At 36.0% G+C, this 18,480-nt stretch overlaps 1 protein-coding gene across 3 annotated transcripts in view; it reads left to right on the forward strand.

Annotated features, from left to right (window-relative positions):
* EFL1 (elongation factor like GTPase 1) overlaps positions 1-18,480 on the forward strand; it is a 62,984-nt gene that overhangs the window by 3,430 nt on the left and 41,074 nt on the right. For 2 of the 3 annotated variants that reach the window (XM_064389075.1, XM_064389076.1), the window contains 9 exons: positions 309-523; positions 2,409-2,532; positions 3,360-3,436; positions 3,573-3,709; positions 4,455-4,577; positions 6,002-6,101; positions 14,420-14,571; positions 15,278-15,453; positions 16,103-16,238. In XM_064389075.1, coding sequence (XP_064245145.1) covers positions 309-523; positions 2,409-2,532; positions 3,360-3,436; positions 3,573-3,709; positions 4,455-4,577; positions 6,002-6,101; positions 14,420-14,571; positions 15,278-15,453; positions 16,103-16,238 — 1,240 coding nt within the window. Of the gene's footprint in view, positions 1-308; positions 524-1,227; positions 1,386-2,408; positions 2,533-3,359; positions 3,437-3,572; positions 3,710-4,454; positions 4,578-6,001; positions 6,102-14,419; positions 14,572-15,277; positions 15,454-16,102; positions 16,239-18,480 lie in introns of those variants that run through there. The other variant, XM_064389077.1, reaches the window with a different exon arrangement.

Here is an 18,480-nt window from a genome sequence, read left to right on the forward strand (position 1 = left end):
AAGTTCCTATTTTCCTATTTCACCATTCCTTGTTCTGAGAGACAAAGTGTGTTACATGTGATACTTTGATTCTGTCCTGGTGTGTGTAATTTGGAAACTTCAGGGTGTTTATGTCAAAACAGAAACTCCTGTGGTCTTCAGATGTGTGGAATTAGGTGTGTTTTAATTGCCAAATGAATCACAGGCATGCTAGCTTGTTAACACAGCTTCTCTTTTTATGTTTTCCAGGGTGGGAAAATTACATTTTAATTGCAAGGGTTGTGAAAGAGTGAATGAATCTGAGGGTGTTTTTACATATCTTTCTCTAGATCAATGCAGTCACTGGAACACTTTTTACCTCCAAAGTGTTGGAAGAAAGGGCTGAAAAAGAAACAGAAAGTGAAACCCTTTCAGACGCATCACCAGGAGATCAAATTTATGATTGGAGTACTGGATTGGAAGACACTGATGACTCACATCTCTATTTTTCACCAGAACATGGAAATGTGGTGTTTGCCAGTGCAATTGATGGCTGGGGTTTTGGGTAAGTTTGAGATTTAATTACTGACTTTTTTTTAATTGCTTACTGCTGTTGATCTTAAAGTATTTTGGTTGCATCATATTTCTAAAGATGTTTGTTAGATTCTTCTATGATATGCTGCTGTGTATAAATTATCTGAGTGACAGGAATCCCTGTTTGACTTACACAGGAGCTTCTGAGCCCACAGTGGGGTCCAGCCTAGCCTGGTAAACATTATTTTCTAACTTGCTGCTGTTGGATAGACTGCAGCAGACCAGGCCAGGAGCTGCAAGCGGGGCAGGAGGAGCTGGTTCAGGGTGCTCTGTTTGGAGTGGAGGGCTGCAGGTTGTGAGCAGTGCCCGTGTTCTGGTCGCTGGCCACGAGGTGGAGGCGTTGTCTTCATCCTGAAATTGTAATTACAGGGATAGCTCGGTGGTGACACAGGGAATGTCTGAGTACTGCAGAGCCCTTGCAGAAAATCATCTCCAGGATTTTTAAATCCAAGTCAGACTGTAAATAAGGTGCCATGCGTAGTTTGTTGTCCAACACAAACAGCTCTTGTCCCTTGAGAAGGAAGGAAAAATAAAATAGGCTATTTTAGGTTAATTATCTTTCAAGACTAGTTTCTTTCTTCTGATGAACTGTCAAGCCCTGGCTCTGATGAATCATATAATGAAGAGGGCAAAAAAGAACATTTTTCTTAATTACTTTAAAGAGGTTCTTCTGGACTGCCAGCTACAGTACCGTGTGCTGAAATGTGGGTCAGTGCAGCTTTTTCTTAGTCATGGAAAGTCTTGACTGCTGTTTCTTGGTTGTGGGTTCTTTTCCTGAAGATATTAGCAGAAAAAAATTAACTTATTAGGCAGTGCCTGCCTCATCCAATGTGGTAAGTACATATGCTTTTCTCACAATTCTCAAGTGTTGAAAAATGCCATTAATATATATGCAGGAGCTGCTGGCACAAGAATCTTAAAAGTTCTCCCTGAATTGAGAGCTTAGGTAGTTTCTGGAACAGAAATCTCTTTGGGCTTAGCTCAGAACTCGCAGCTTATGTGTTGCTGATATGGACAGGCCCTTTTTTTTTAGCTGTGTAAAAACTTAAGAATTCTGAATTTCAAAGAAAAGATTATCAAATAGCACTGTTCTGTAAACAGGATTGTTATATTGTTATGGTTATAACTGTGTATTTTTTTTTTTTTTTCTGCATGCACAGGGAGCAAATATGTGGAAATATTTTTTATTACTGCTCACAGAACATTTTCAGCAAGGAAACCATAGCATGTTCAGGACTCCCTCTCTGGGCTAAGCAGGCAGCTTTTGTTAACTCATGGGGATTGCTGAACAACACACTTGGCTTTACAACATAGTTACGGCATTACAGTTTTGTATCATTTTCTTTGGTTTACTCATTATTCAAGTATTGATTCAAACAACAAGAATTTTCGTAAGTGGTTAATTAAAAATAATTACTGCCATCTGATGGCTGAAGTGTGACTCAAAACAATGCTTGGTTTTTAACATCTTCTATTCTGGTCCCAGACCATAGTTAAATGTGTCATTTAAGGAAGTCCTTCAAAGTGTAAGTTCAAGAGTCATCACTAATGTATTTATAAGATTTGTGTTATGCTTTTGAGTTTTTGATGAGGGGATAGTGCACAAATGTTTATTTCAAGTAAAGCCTTGAAGCTAGCTTAAAACAAAACAAAGCCGTTCAAATACTGTTGATGTTTTTGATATGTTATGACTAAATATTTTTGCAGGTGTAAATGTTAAACAATGTGAACTAAAGTGAAGACTATTGGAAAAGTGGGAGTAAAACAAAGATTTGAGATTTTTGTCTGATTTTTATATAAGCTGTTGCTGTAAAAAACATTACACTTTCATCAAAATATGTTTTCTTTGTTTTCAGAATTGAACATTTTGCCAAACTGTATAGCCAAAAAATTGGGATCAAGCCTGCAGTACTTATGAAGACTTTATGGGGAGATTATTATCTAAATACAAAAGCAAAGAAGATAATGAAAGGTGATCAGGTATGGAGGGCGTCAAAAATATATCCTGATGTTTATTTTGGAGTTCACTTTTTTCCTTCCCTGATTCTGTTCCTCATAGTGTATTCTGAGACTTGACCTCAGTGCGTGTTGACTCAGTGTTAATGGAGATATAAAGTCACCAGGACAGCCTTGCAACATCTCTTGGAGCATAATACATTCCAAAATTGACCACTCAAATGCTGCATGGAGGAAATCTCATCTACCAGTGCTCACTGAATAAGGGACATTGCAGCTTTAAGGTTTCAGCATTGAGTGAAACACACAAGATGAAAGGAACATAAACAGTGTAGATGCAAGAGTAGTGACTGGGTCTCTGTCCTCTGTGAAGAGCTCTTCCAAAGCTAATGGTTTAGGATATTCACATTTACCTTCGGGTTTAGGATTTTACAAAATGTTTTTTGCTATAGGGAACTTTCATTGAATGATGTACTGAAGCCCTGGTCTGAAAACTACACTTCTCTAGCATTTCCACCTTTAAAAGTTAAAGTAGGAGAGAGTAGTTGCCCTATTTTCATGTAATCATGATTTGTTTGCTTTTTACATAGGTGATGATTAATAGTTATGAAAGGGGTGATAAGCAGGCTCAAGGTAGTCATGTGCCATATTTATCAGGTTCTTTTTCTGAAATTGAAACCTTTGTCCTCCACTTTTAGATTTCATGTTTATTTTGTGCCTTATACCATTCTTGAAGACAGACTTACTGATTTTGAATAAAGGTTTTACATGTTCCTAATGAAAAGTGCAGTCTTAAACCTATTGCAAAAGTGAGGAATTGCTGGTAATGAGCTGTTTTTATCTTCTACCAGTCAAAAGGAAAGAAACCTTTGTTTGTGCAGCTGGTGCTGGACAACATTTGGAGTCTGTATGAGGCTGTTATGAAAAGGTGAGAACATCTATAAAGTTTCCATGGCATCTCTCTCCATGTGCTTTGGTGATTTTTTTAAAATACTCAAGAATAATAGATGCTAGTTATACATTGCTTCTGTGGATTTTTAATCAATTTATTATTTTCCTTACAGAGACAAAGAGAAAATAGAAAAGATAGTTACCTCTTTGGGACTGAGAATTGGTGCCCGGGAGTCGCGGCATGCAGACCCAAAAGTTCATCTGAATGCCATTTGTAGCCAGTGGCTCCCAATATCTGATGCAGTCCTTTGTATCCTTCAAAAAAAAATAGAATTTTTTTTTTCTGTTGGCAGTTCTCAGACTTCTGAGTGTGCTCACATGTTTCACTGTGCGATTTGGTATAATTTGATTTTGGTTTTTTTAGTGTCTGTGCCTAAGCTAGCTGGACCTATCTTCTTGCTTATAACATTACAAATGACATATCTACATTATTTTTACATTTCTGCCAACTTTCTGCTTTTGCACATCTTAATTTTAGGAGACAAAGTTATGAAACTGGAGGTAATTTGACAACACACCTTCTTTATGTAGTTTTATATTCAAGTTAGGTTTCTATCCATGAAGTTCTGTAGATGTCTGATGTTATGTTTTAGGCATAAAATTCCTGAATTTAAAATCAGCCTTTGCTGTTTGTCAGCTGTGTCCATTGTTCATAATATGATATATCTTATATTATGGTAGATGTGCACATATTACTGATGTATAAAAACTAATTACTTCTGTAATCTTGCCACAGTTGTGCTGTTTTCAGTATCCCAGCTGCACTTAGGGGTGGGGGGCCACCCCTCCTTAACTCTGCTCCTGATAAATGGCAAAAAATTGTTGCTGACCTGAGAGGGACCTGAATGCAGTGTGACAGCAGAGCTGGATTTTGGATCTGCTCTGCTGGCAGTTAGTGCATGAGGCTCAGTTAAAGAAGCATTGAAAGCCTTTGTGTTGCTGGTTGCATTCAGTAAGAAAATACAAATATGTATCCTTAACATAATGTGTTTTAGCCATGGTGTGTAATAAGATTCCCAGTCCTCTGGACATCACAGCAGAGAGAGTGGAAAAGCTGATGTGTGTTGGAGCAAGAACATTTGATTCTTTGCCACCAGAAACTCAGGAACTGAAAAGTGGTGAGTAGGTGTTCTCCCATTAACATGAAGGTTGTTTCTGGCCTGGTGGTTTTGTTTGCCTTTGGTTTGTAAGATGTACAGTAATTTATATGTAAATTTATAAATATTCCAGTAACTTTGTTGATGTTTGGCATTGACATGTCATAGTTTTATGGCCACGCATTTTTCTTCCATCCCATATATTCCTGGGTTTTAGACAATTTAAGCTGCAGATGATATAGAGTCCAGGACTGAAACTGGGAGTTCTACAAGAATGCAAGGTTAATACTTGCTTTTAGTTCTGAACTGTAGAAGTCATTATGTAATTGAGAATTGAATATTTTGTTAACTTGTGTATTAAAATCATTAATTTTTAGCCAGCAGTGGTTTGAATTTGGATTTAAACTTTGCAAGTGTATTGATTAGATTTTAGTAATTAATAATTAATCATAGCGCAGTGTTTTGAGGAGAGCTTCAAGAAATCTTAGAGGATGAGATATCAAATGTCAATTAAAAATAAGATGTGAACATCACATTGACAGGCTGTTCAGAATTGTTTCCCAGGGGTAACAAAACTGGCTTTTCATCCTTTATTTAAATGATTTAAAACCATGGTATTCTCCAGGCAGTATTCAACACTGTATTAATGTAAGTTAATTGGAAGAAATTTGCTTCTGTAAACTTAGATCTTATTGCTCTTGGTTATGAACAGGTAGTGGATTTCCACATTTAGTGAGTGTTTTGCTAATTAGTAGTAGCACTCTTGTGCTTTTGTTTGCCTCAGCTCTTTTCATATTTCATATTAAAATATTGGTCTTTTCATATTTCAGATAAAAGGGAGAAGTGTAGGAGAAGATTCAGTTTCTATGTTAGAAGTCTTGCACAGTAGTGTCTGGTTTGAATTTATGTGTTTCAAGTTGGATGGATAAAATGGTTAATGGGAATTTCCTACATATCAAATGAATTTTGTGTGAATCTTTCACCTTTTGAGGAATATCTGTTCTTGCAGTGAAGTTTTAGGATTTTGTGAGCATCTGGATGTTTGCAGGACTTCTTCCTTTAGTTTGAAAGGAAGGAGAATACTTTGAGGTACTGAATAAATAGTGTTCAGTTTTAATCCTGTGCTGCTCTCTGGTTTCCATTGTGATCTAAATCAGCCCGTAAACTCAAGTTGTGTAGTTGGGATATATGTGTTTTTTTATCAAGAGTTCTATTTTTGAAGTTTTGTTCATTTTATTGTGAAACACACTTGAAGATACAGGCAGTGTTATCAAATGATTAGGCCAGAGAAATTTTCTACTTTTTCTTGTTGATTTGTCCTAGCATATTATCTATGGAAACTGGAAATGGACAGTAATGCCTACAAAATTAATGTCAAGTCATAGCTTTGTCCATACTTTTTGGGGAAAAATGTAAAAATAACTTGTGTTTATGTTTTGTTTCAGCTTTTATGAAATGCAGTAGTGAAGAAACAGCCCCAGTTATTGTCTTTGTTTCCAAAATGTTTCCTGTTGATGCAAAGGCATTGCCACAGAATAAACCAAGGTAGGAAAATGTAACATTTTACCTTCTGATCTGTGTTAGTTACTTCTGGGAGGGAAAAAAAAATATGTTGAAGGCATGGATAAGTTGGTTTAGACCTGAGAAATAATTAATGAATTATTGAAATGCAGTCAAGTCTTTTCTGCTGGTAAGGATTTTCTGAGTGAGTTCAGGAGGTTATTTGTTTAATCATAGTGGTTTTAGAAGATACAGCAAATCTGCTGGAGAATAGTTGTCCAAAGGGGTCATCCTAGTGCATGCAGTGTAAAGCACTTTTGGGATGTCTGGTGAAAATGATGGAGTTATAAAACTTTCTTGGTTTTTCAGGAAGGTTGTGTTGGCATGATCGTAGCAGCTTGTGTTTGTACCAAGGAATACTTGCCATCAGACTGGGGATAACAGCTCAGTGATCATCCTGTCCATTGCAACAGCAAAATAAAATAGGGTAGATTAAAGTAGTCCAAACCTTGACTGACTTTTTGTAGAAATCTGAAGGGCATTAATGCACTTCCAAGATTTTTTTTTCTGGCAGGTTTGGAAGATTTTTTTTGTTACAGCCTTGTTTTTTTAATAGCCATCCTATTTTCTTTGAGGAGTAGGTCCTTCTAGATCTCATTTTCCTGGCATGCTTAAATATACTACTTTAACCACCAGCTTTTTGTGCAGAAGAAATGTTGATGACTACAATAATGAGATTTACTTTTCTGATGACTTTACAAGAATGAGGTTCATCTTAACCTTTCATCCCTCCAAGCCTCTGGAGCATTTTCAGTAGGCAATTTCTGTGTTAACTGGACATTTTACATTTTTGGGGGGATTGTCACTGTACAGCAAAGTAATATAGAAAATGATAATTTTCCTGCTAAATTAGACTGTGTTTAATCTTTGTGTCAAAAGCAGTTCTGCTACTGTGGTAATATTTGAAAGCTTTGCTACTACCTTAGATTTTTCTTGCACTTGCTAGGTTTATTTCAGTTTTTTTCTCACCGAGGTTGTGTACTAGGAGTCTTGCAGCAGAAATCTTCCTTGCAGTGTTTGCACTCCGGGAGAAGGTGCTCCGTGTGCATGGGCTGAGCAGACACTAGATGGTGCAGTTTTGCTTCGAGTGCTGTCCTGAAGTGTCTCTGGCACAGGAGCTCTCGCTCAGGTGTGGCACAGCAGCGCCATTCCTGCTTTGTCTCCTTTCCTGGGAATGGGCTCCAGTTATCAGAGGCTACTGCGCTGAGGCCAGCACTTTTTGGCTGTTCTGTCACTGATAATGACCTGGTTTTTTATTTGTTGGGAGAATCAAGAGGCTTTGAGGTGATGAGTATGTGAAATAGGGGCAAAAGTGGTTTTTACATATGCCAGACAGAAATTTTCAGTATTGTAGTTACTCTCCTTTCTCCCTGTTTATTCAGTGCATTGAAAATTTTAATGTGTTGCTCTGTAGTTTGTGTGAAAAGTATTTCTGGCTGGCCTTTGTATTAAATAATCCAATTACTTACTAATTAGCTAATATTAAAATGAAACCACATGTGTTTTTCTTGGAGAGAATGGGTCATTATTAGTACTTTGGGATTTTTGCTGATTAGGTAATGTCTAAGATGTGTTTTGAAGTGACAGTTGGCCTCCGTTAATTGAAAAACAGCAGTAGAGCTAAATGGGTAATTCTCAATACTTGATTTGTTAAGATTCTACAGATAAGCAGTTCTTGAATAAATTGGGAAAGGAGGTTAGTTCTAATGAAAGAAAGTACTCTGAATAATTCAAGTGTTTTAAAAACACAGCATTGTGTACCTGTGGTTCTTGAGCATAGTTTTAATTGTATTGGTCATTGTGTGCTATTTACTCAGTGAAGATTGTGCTTAACAGAACTGAGTGGTGGTGAGTGCAGCATGTGAGATCCACTGTTTAAACTGGCATTCCATGAGGGTGCTCCATAAGAATGTCTGAACATGGGCAGAAACAGAGAATATCTACACTATGTCTATTACCAATTGTTTCACATTTTCCTGTTGAAGAACATTAATCCATGTTGCGTGTTTCACCTACTTGTTAATTTTGGGGAGCCACAGCTGTGCTCTTGTGTATCTTGATGTTTGGCTGCTGGGCTCACCTAAGGTTATTTGCATCCCTTGGGAGTGGGGAGGACTGATTTTAAGCATGTTAAAGCATGTAAAAAATATCAGAGTTTTCTTCAGATTTTTTTTTTGCATGATTTTTCTTCTACCTCCAGAGGGGAAAAATGTAGCTCTATGCTAGTGTGTCTTTTTTCCTTTTATGAGGCAGTATGGGTAAGGTTACCTTTTCATAACTTTGTTGGAAGATTCAAACTGACTATGTCCTTTTTGATAGGTTGCCTTATTTCTGCCATCTCCTTGTAATGCTTATTAAGCATAAGTTGGGAAAAGCAAAAAGCTCTTCTAAGTCCAGGGTGTACAGTAAATGATAACAAAGGATGGATTTTTAATTAAAACAATCTCCTTTGAGACTGCTGTTGGCAACTAATATCTCCTTGAAGGTCACTTTAAAATTAATAGATTCTATACTAAAGCTGGTATGATTTTGCTTTTACTGTTTAAGTGGCAGAATACATGGGAAAATTGTTAGTTGTCAAGTTAAAGCAGGTTGTCAGCTTATATTTATCTTTCCTTGGAAAGATTTGTAAATTGACTTTTTGTATGGTACCACTATGTCATTAGTTTTTACCAGGTTTTGTAAAGAATTGAGAATTGCAAGTGTTTTGTCTTCCAGTTTCTTCTGTCTCATCTTCTGCAATTATTTGCTAATTCCCACCAATTCAGATAACCCAGTATAAAAGAGAAATATTTAGTAGTTAATTGAATTGCTTCCAAATTTAATGTGAAATGTTAAGAAAATGTTTGTTATGATGAAATCATCTACGTACTTAGTAAAGCTTTATGTGTAAAACTCACAGTGATATAATGCAAAGTGAGCAATAGGAAGCAGACCTTTTATGTTACCTCAAGTCCATCTTATAATCCTGAATAATGTAAATAAATAAAGTGTACTGAAGAAATTCTATTTCTACTTTCCAGTGGTAATAAAGAAAAGTCTATTGAACAGATAAGCTAGTGCACTAAAATTATATTTCATTACTGCCTGGGAGGTATAAAACCTCTAATACCTCTATTATTTTCCTCCAGATAATATGAAAGGTGTTTCTTTCTCCTCAGTCAGCTTGAAATCAGGACTGGTTTTTTGCATAGGGGTCACTCTGAAAGACACTTCTCCATACAATCTGCATGAAATTACAGTGATAGTTGTTTCTTTGTTTCGTGCTACAGCTTGTTAGCATCTCTTAAACAAACAGATTGTAGTGTGTTTCATTTGTTTTCTTTCTAATGTTTTCTAAAAAGTGTATTGGGAAAAAAATCCTGTGATTTTTGCCAGAGCTTCAGCTGAAATGACATTGATCAAAATGAGAACCTGTATAAAGCTCCAAGCTCTGTAATAAATTACTATCTTCTTGCAAGTAGATTAATTTCTGTGTTTAAGGCAATATGACTTGCAGCAGCTTCAGTGTGATCAGAACCCATTATCTTCTGTTTTCATTAATAGTTTGTTCTAAATTGTAGTTTGTTCACTAGAAATGAATAGGATGTGTATCATCTGAATGGGCTGTCAGATTTACAGGTTAGTATCTGAATTTGGCATCCAGTTGCATAAATAATAAATGCCTTTCAAAAATTAAATCTCCTGTTATGGTTATCATGAAATAGATTTCAGTAATAGTACATGTTTGAATCTGGCTAAGACCTTGGCAACTGATCTAAGAAAGAAATATAGAGTAATGGTTGAAATTGGAATCTCTGGCTATACTATAGTTTGTGTAATGGTGAGCTTAAGTGAGTAAAGCTTGTAACATTGTGGAAGAGTTTTGCTTCAAGTTACTTTTTTCTTTTTTGCACATTCAGCATGTGAGATAAATCAGAGGTTGCTCTATCAGTCTGGCAGAGTGTTTTCCAGGCAGTGTGACAGCTTGGGATTGATACCTTATTTCATTAAGTGTCTCAGAATGAATGATAACTGCTATGTAATGTAACACAAACAGTTGAGTATTCCCTGTTGAAAGAGACCTCTCAGTCTGTTGTATGAAATTTTGTGTAAGTTGTGATTTGGATAATTTTCAGTTGTTTCTTTTGTGTTAACACATTTATTTCTACTGTGAATTGTATACCAGTCTCACTGCAATAGAGCTGATAGTAAATGAGCTGAGTAGATCTACATTAGTTTGTGAATGGAAATAGACATTAAGTAGTTTAATCCAGAAATTTATGAGCTTCTAAAGGATATGGGAGACCACTACACTGTACTGAAATGTAGCAAACTGTGCTTGCCCAAGCTGTCCTTAGGGATGTTGCTGACAGGATTCTTTGAGTGCCAGGTGAGCAGAGCAGCAGCCAATGATTTCACTAGAGCTTAATTCTGAAGAGCAGAGTCATGAACAGGATTGTCTATTAATTACATGGATCTAAAGATGTTATCAGAAATTACTCCATCCACACCTTATGAAGTCAAACATCTGTCCATGGGCTCATGAAGTTTAAACTGGAAAAAGCTGTATGGAGAGAAAGCATTCTCAGGGCTTGGAAACCATTGTTCATGGCATGAGAGATGTATCACAGACATTTGTTGGCAGCACTATTAGTCTTTCAGAAAGCAGTTGATGTTTTGACTGTGGTGTTTCCTTTTTAAAATGGTCTGGAGGTTAAAAACATAAACATAACACTTCAGTAATCAAAGACAAATTTATCTTTGGCAGTTTTGTTGTGATTATTCACTCTTTTTGAGTGAATTTTTGAAGTCTGTCTTTAATAATGTGAAAGAGTAGAAAAGCTGTCATGCTCAGAGGATTGATTGCATAAGGAAGTTTAGTTGTCATTCAGTTTGAACTAAATGTGTTATCCTGGGGGAGTGTGGGAATCAGAGAAGTAGTCAGCAGGAGCTTGCTTACATTACCTGAAATCTAATGCCTTTAATCAGCAATCTATTAAATGTCAATGGCATGTATATGATACCCTTGCCCATATTATTATTTCCATAGCATTTGTTCACCACATGTTTGAGTTTAAGATGAGTTGGTAATGATGTGGTCACCCTTCTGTGCCAGCTCCATTTCATTACTTGTGCCAGGCTCCCGTGTCTGGGTGCTGTAGCATTTCTCTGGAGTCAGGGATTCTCTCTTTCTTCCACAGAATTTTTATTTGCTGCTTTTTGTGTCACTGCATGTTGCCATTTTTCTTTCTGCCAGTATTATGAGGATGTTGTTCCTTTCTAATGGAACTAAAAAGGGGAAGGGAGAGAAGAAGAAGAAGAACCAAGCTTTCTTTTGGTGTGGGCAGCTTTTGTTCAAAATTTACTTCTGATTTTACTTCTGATTGGTTTTGCCTACCATAGAAGTTGAATAATTCAGGGTATAATTTGAAACTGGTTTTGTTGCAGAGCCAATGCTTTATGTGCATTAATCTTGTACTGTGTTCTGCTTGATTGTGTTACACTCTTTATGAGGATTTATTTGACAACATTATCTTTTTGTCATTTCTAATGATACTAGTGGGAGTGACTAATTTTATAGAAATTGATGGTGACAGAAACCAGGATGGAAGTCTAGGTTGTACCTGCAGTAAAAGTCCCACCTACGCTCAATCTGCTTTTTTATCAAAATGAGAATATTACTGAGTGTGTTTATATATATTGCAGCTTAGACCAGTGCATTCAGAATCTTAAGGTACCTTTCATATTTGTGGTTAGGACTATTTAACTCCTAAATATACTGATATTGAAAAATAGCACATAAAGTGGAAAAAAGCAAAGAAACTTTTTTCTTTTACTCTCAGGATTATTTACAAAAATAAAAAGTATTTTTGGACAATCAGATGTGTTGGAATGCATACATAGTGCCTGTTTGTATACTATGCCATCATATATAGACTGTGTTTGTGTCACCCTTTGCGGTCTGATCTGTACTTTCCCTATCAATCTATCTCCTCTAGAAATTTTTCTGACATTCCAAACCTTTAAATAACTTAGAACAGCTGCCTTCAGGGGAAAAAAAATCATAAAAAAGTTTTCTTCTCTACCATCTGCTTTGCATTTTGTATTGTTAAGCCTTGCTCTCTTCAGCAGTAAAATAAACAAGCCAAGCAGAAATACCACAGTATTTGAAATTTTAGAGATACATATTCTTAATTCTGTCATGACTGTTTAAGAGACGGTTTTGGTTTTTTTTAAGGAAAAAAACTAAGTTGCTAAGAAGTTTGAAGTGGTGATTTTCTTGCATTCTCCTTTTCCGTAACATTCAATATGTCTGTCCCAGATTCTGAGTTCTGAATGTCTGTGCTTCAAATTCTGACATTTTATCCTGATGGCCTCTCTTAGGTAATTTTTAGAGAAATTTTAAACTTCTGTATAGTTTCCTTACTCCTTCAAATTGAACATTTGGGTTCAAGATAAGCATGATAACTGTTCCAAGTGATTTCTTCAAGTTCTATGAAGAATTTTGATTAATGAAGTGTCTCATTTTTTAAATTGAGTCTCTTGTAGAAGGTGTTACATGCAGAAAACCATCCTGATTATGATATAAATAAAAACCTTACTGGCAGTGAGTTGGTCTCAGGCATGTAATCTGTTCAAGACTTCCTGCCCCTAATTAATGCAGTTAAGAGCAGGGTATGTGTCCAGTAACTCTTTCTACTGACTGCACATAAAACCTTTGACCTGTGGTTAATAGGGTTTTTCCCTATTTCAAATGTGCAATGGTTGATATAGCAAAGTGAGTCCATTTTTTTTTGCCTTTTTTAGTTTAGATCATATTTGTATGGTTTTTCTGTAAACAAAAATTACTGCTGTAGTGCTTCCTGTGGTTTTCTTCTCCTTATCATTCATTGCTGCTGTTGCTGTTCAGGAATTCTTGACCTGTGTTTGTAAGTGTGGAGGCTGAAGAGGGGAAGTAACTTGTCCAAGGCTACCCAACACGCTAAAACTACTAATAGGGCTCTTCTTGTTTTGATGCTGTGTGCTTGATGCAGTTGACTGAAAAAATCCTGAACCATCTTAACACTAAGGACTGTTGGTTTTGTCTTCATCATGTGAGCAAATGCAGGAGGGATCATGTACATGAGGTTTTGCTGTGGGGTTGTGTTCGCCTTCTTCAGCTCAAGTCATGGTCCAAGACTTGGGATTAGTTTGTCCAGTTGTGCTGTAGAAATTAATCTTTTGTGGTAGAAAGACTTCTGTTCCTTCTCTGGAGTTAGAATTTCAGTAAGAATACTAGTATAATATAAAATATACATTTGTTTTTATTTTTGAAATTTATTAATGCTGGAAAGCAGTATATATTTTCATTGCTCCCAGTGGGGCAAAAAAAACCCCAAAACCAACACTGACAGCATTCTGGTTCCATTAAAAAAATTATGTCTACATAACTTCATTATTTCTTCTGCTTTTAAGTTACAGCATTAAAGATTATTTTTAAATGTAGGCATATAACAGCACATTACTTGAGAATTTGTTGATACTGAAATCAGTAAACAGAATAGATTATTCATAGAAGTATCTGTAATGATTAGGTTCCCCTCATTTACATGGGAAATTAATGGAAACAGTAATAATGGTAAAGAGAATATGACTAGTATCTAAATTTATTTTCTAGTTTCAAAATGATTTAATAGAAGATAGCATCATATAACATATTTTTATTTAGGACCAGATTTAAAAATCAAATGGACAGTTTTGGGCAATATTGTTAGATATTCATGTGTAATGAATATCACTTTGCTGTTTAAAATGCTTGCATTGACAAACAAGTATCTTTATATTGCCTTAATTAAGAATGTTGATAATATTCTTTATCTTTTATTATTTATTGCTCTAAATCATACTCTGAAGCACTTTGCTTTAAGGAGGGTGTACCAGTGAGTGGATGGGTGCACCAGACTATTAAAATTATTTGTTGTTGTCTGTTTTAAATTTTTTTCTTTAATGGGTTTATTCACTTTATGAAAGGGAGCTTTAACAAACAGAGACTCTTCCCTGCATTTGAGCACTTGCTGTAAAGATTACCTTAAAGTAATAAAGATAACACAAGTAATTAAAAATGACAGTATTTGATCTCTGTATTGGGAAGAAAAATGAAAGTCTAAATATGGTAGAGATAGTTTGCTAATTTTAGCTGGCTTAAAATTATTGTATTGGGGGACAAAAGGCATTCTGCATGAGTTTTTACTTATGTCAAATATAGTATTCTAATTACTGTTACTGAATTTGTTTTAAAATAAATGACATTACCAAATCTGATGTTTCAAAATACAATGTAGGCCATTAACTCAAGAAGAAATTGCTCATCGGCGTGAACTTGCCAAACGAAGGCATGCAGAAAAATTGGCAGCAAGTCAAGGGAAGGAGCTGTCAGAAAAAACCCCAAGTGAAAATTCACCTGAAGTAACTGGGAACGCTGGTGATACGAAAGGTGTGTGGTACCTGAATACCTGATTTTCTAGGAGAATGTTTATTAGTGTTGCCAAGGGACACTTTACAAATCCACATTGTGAATCATCCAGTCTAAAGTGCAATACATGGAGCTGAACCAGGAGTGAGGAGGGGTTTGTAAGAAAGCTGACAGGTCATAAATGGTGAAATAGTGCCAGAGATTCATGTTCCTTAGCCTGAGAATGTGCTTGATCTCAGTACTCAGTCATTGAAAGGAGATGGTGCTTCAAGGCGGTGCTCTGCTAAAAACTGAGTCACTTTCAACGCCAAAATTGGTACAAAAGCAGGGTGTGAACAGCAGGACTGGATTTATGGGTAACAGCTCTGGGGGCTGGTCTTTTCTCCCAAGTAACAAATGGTAGGACAAGAGGAAGTGTCCTCAGGTTGTGCCAGAGGGGGTTTAGAGGAAAACTTTCTTGAAGCATAAAGCATTAGAAGGTGCTGCCCAGGGAGGTCGTTGAGTCACCATCCCTGGGGATATTTAAAACATGCTACACTAAAGAACATGGGTTTGTGGTGGACTTGGCAGTGCTGGGTTGGACTTCAGGATCTTAAAGGTCTGGTTTAGCTGGAACAATTCTGTGATTTGCCACATGTGACTATATAATATATAATTAATTTTTTTTCCTCTAGATAATGAGACAGAATGTGTTTTTATGTTTAATATATTTTTTCTGACTGGTTAGGTGAAGAGCAACAGCTCCCTGGTGAAGGAGACAGTGTGACCTCAAAGGCAGTGAAACAGGAAGCAGACAAGGAGCATTTCATTGCTTTTGCCAGAGTGTTCAGTGGCGTGGTAAAAAGAGGGCAAAAAATCTTTGTTTTAGGACCAAAATATGATCCTGCTGAGTCTTTGCATAAGGTAAGAGCTGACTGTGAACTGTTGGAGTAACTTTTGGTATTCTTTTGAAAAACTGATGACTTAACTTGTTACATGTGTCTCACTCAAAAGAGAGAAAAAAGTATCAAAGTAATTTAGGTAGTTGAGCTAATAGCTGATTGTGTCTGTAAACTCATTAGAAACTGTAACATTTCCAAAATAGTTTTAAGTACAGTGTTGTATTAGCTAACCATAAATCTAGTGTTTATTTTGGTGGTTTTTTTTTTAATTTGAAAGAAAAAGCAATTTTTTTAGGGACGAGAAGGTCCACAATAGTGTTGGGAAAAATTGGTGTTAAATGTTTTGAGATTCTGATCAAAGAAGTTCATTACTTTTGAATTTACTTCAAAACATTTGTTTTTCAGTGATAATGAAAAGTGAGGTAGAAGTAGTACACACCTAAAATTTGCCAAAGAAAGTGTAATTTTTTATCTTCCTGGTAACATTCATGTGTTTGCCTCTCAAGTCTGGATTTTTGGGAATGTATGTTGGTTTCTAACATTTGAAGTTTGAGATGAAAATGCTTTGGATTGTATTTTTAAGCTTTGGAATGCAAGGAGGTTTTGTGGAAGAAGTTTTTTATCAGAGCTAAGTGATGAATGTCCAAATGCTGGTTTTGTGCTCTGTGTAGCTGTCATCCCAGTGCTCTGCCACTGATGATCTGCCAGCAGTCCCTCACATGGCGTGCTGCACTTTGGAGAACCTCTACTTACTTATGGGAAGAGAGCTTGAAGATCTTGAGGAAGTGCCTGCAGGAAATGTTCTGGGTAAGAACTAGGATTTAATTTCCTAGAGCCTGAATCCTTGTGTCGTCCAAAATACACTGAAGTTGGTTTAATATGATTAATAAATAAGAAACCTTAAATCCATGGATATTTCTAAGCATGGTGTATGTGAAAAGAGGGAAGGCAGTCTAATTAAATTGGGATTTCTGTACACTTTGAATAGGAGAAAAGCACAGATTACATTAGCCTGTTATCTTCAGGTTGGATGATTGCCAGGTAAGCACTGCTGCCAGGAATTGCCAAAGGCAGTAGTAAATTTCCATATTTCATAGATTGCAAGGATTATTTATAATATTTTCTCAACAGTGGAAATTCTTTAATGTGACTTTACTAGTGATATGGATGAGTGTAGTTTTATTTATGGGTCTGTTTGAACTCTGGTGCTAAAAATTACTTCCTTTATGGCTGTGGCAATTTTTTCACTTTCTCCATGGACAAAGTTGTAAAAGTCAACCTAATCATTGAGTTATGCTCTTTTCTGCCAGATTCTGAGCTGCTTTGCTCTAGAATGAGTACTGCCTAATTTTTAGAAATTTAGGGTGTATATATACAGTAAATGAAAAATAGGTGTACTCTGTAAGGGTTGAAATATTTTAATTTGGGCAGCTAACCATGCTTTGTCTCTTTTATCACGGGTCTAGCATTCAGAACATAAGCAGCTAGTGAATTACTTTTATTTGGAAGTTTAATATTTTAAAATTCTGAATTATACCTTACTGTAGTGTGATTCTAGTTGACCATTTGCATTATGAAAACAGTGAGTGAGTGTGGCTGAGTGTGAGTGTGTAACTGTGTGAGTGTAAGAAAATATATTAAATATATGGTCTGTTTACTTCAAAAATTTATTAACAGTTTGGGAAAAAATAGGGAAACCCATCCCAAAACACTTTGCAGTAAAGATAAAAGGATGTGTCTTTGTGCATAGCAAACAGTAAATACTCTTGGAGCTGCCTCCAGCAGAGGAAAAATTATATTGTGAGGATTTTGTTATGTCTTGTTAAGAGCTGGACCAAATTTTAAGGAAGGTTTTTGTAACCATTATATTCTACCAGAATTTGTTGTAGTCTAGTGCTGAAGGCTGCTCTTCAATGAGGTCTAACTTTTCCATAAAGAAAAAGCAGTTTGCTTGAGTAGGAAGAGTTCTAAATGGTCATATTTAGAAGAATTCATTAGAATTTTAAGATCAGAATTCACAGTCAATCTTAGCCAGACTATGTTTGGTGTTTCATCTTTTATCATCACATCATTGTTAAGTGATCAAACAAAGCAAGTTTTCATTTTTACCTGAAGCATATAAGCTCAAGTCTGTGTGTTGGGGTTTTTAATCTAATGTAATTTTAAAGATTTTTTTTTTTTTTTTACTGAAAATCCTAAATGCCTTTCCTTTATTTCTCCCATTTCCCTGTAAGGCTGCACTGTTAATTTACATAAATTCAGTAAGCTGTTTAATGATTTGATGATAATTTATCACACTCAGAAGAATATGCAATGCATTTATATGAAAGGAATGTGTAACAATTCCTTTGTGATGCAAGACTTTTATTATTCCAGTTAGCAACAGTGATTTCTGTTTGTAAGGCCATTTGTCTTGCAGCTTTAGTGCACACAGCAATGATTTCTCTCCAGCCATATAAGGAAATTGCTTGTGGATTATCCAGTAAATTAAGGAAGCTTTTCTGAAAGCTCTGTGGTTTCACTCTGTATAATTAAGTTATTGCCATAAGGAATACACAGTTAATCATGACTGCCTATTTCCACTTTAAGACTCATGATATAGATTTTTTCAGGTTTTTTTCATCAGGGTTTGGGGGGTTTTGCTATTATTTATTTGTTGTTTCTTAAAAGGGAGGATCTGTTTGGTCCTAGTAAGTGGCCTTTTCATCCTTCAAACCGGCTTATGGAAAGGTTTAATGATCACAAGCTTGATACAGAGAACATTTTACTGAAGATGGGAAGATGTAATCCCTTATTCCTTCTGTTCATTTAAAAGGAGAGCAATATTAATATTTCCTTAAAATAGTACTCTCCTTTTAATTGATAAAAATCTGAGATTGCAAAACACCCTAAGCAGAAGGGGCAACGAAGCATGGTGTGTTTGTCCTAGAGACGTAACACTGGCCTTTGTTTCCATTATATCATCTGTGCAAACAGCAAGCCATTCTAACTGTCCCATGTTCCCTAAAGCTTGTCCTTCTTTCCTACAGCAAAAATACAACAGAGAAAG

This window comes from Passer domesticus, chromosome 14 (assembly GCF_036417665.1).
Source record: "Passer domesticus isolate bPasDom1 chromosome 14, bPasDom1.hap1, whole genome shotgun sequence".
In the NCBI taxonomy this organism is placed as follows: Eukaryota; Metazoa; Chordata; class Aves; order Passeriformes; family Passeridae; genus Passer; species Passer domesticus.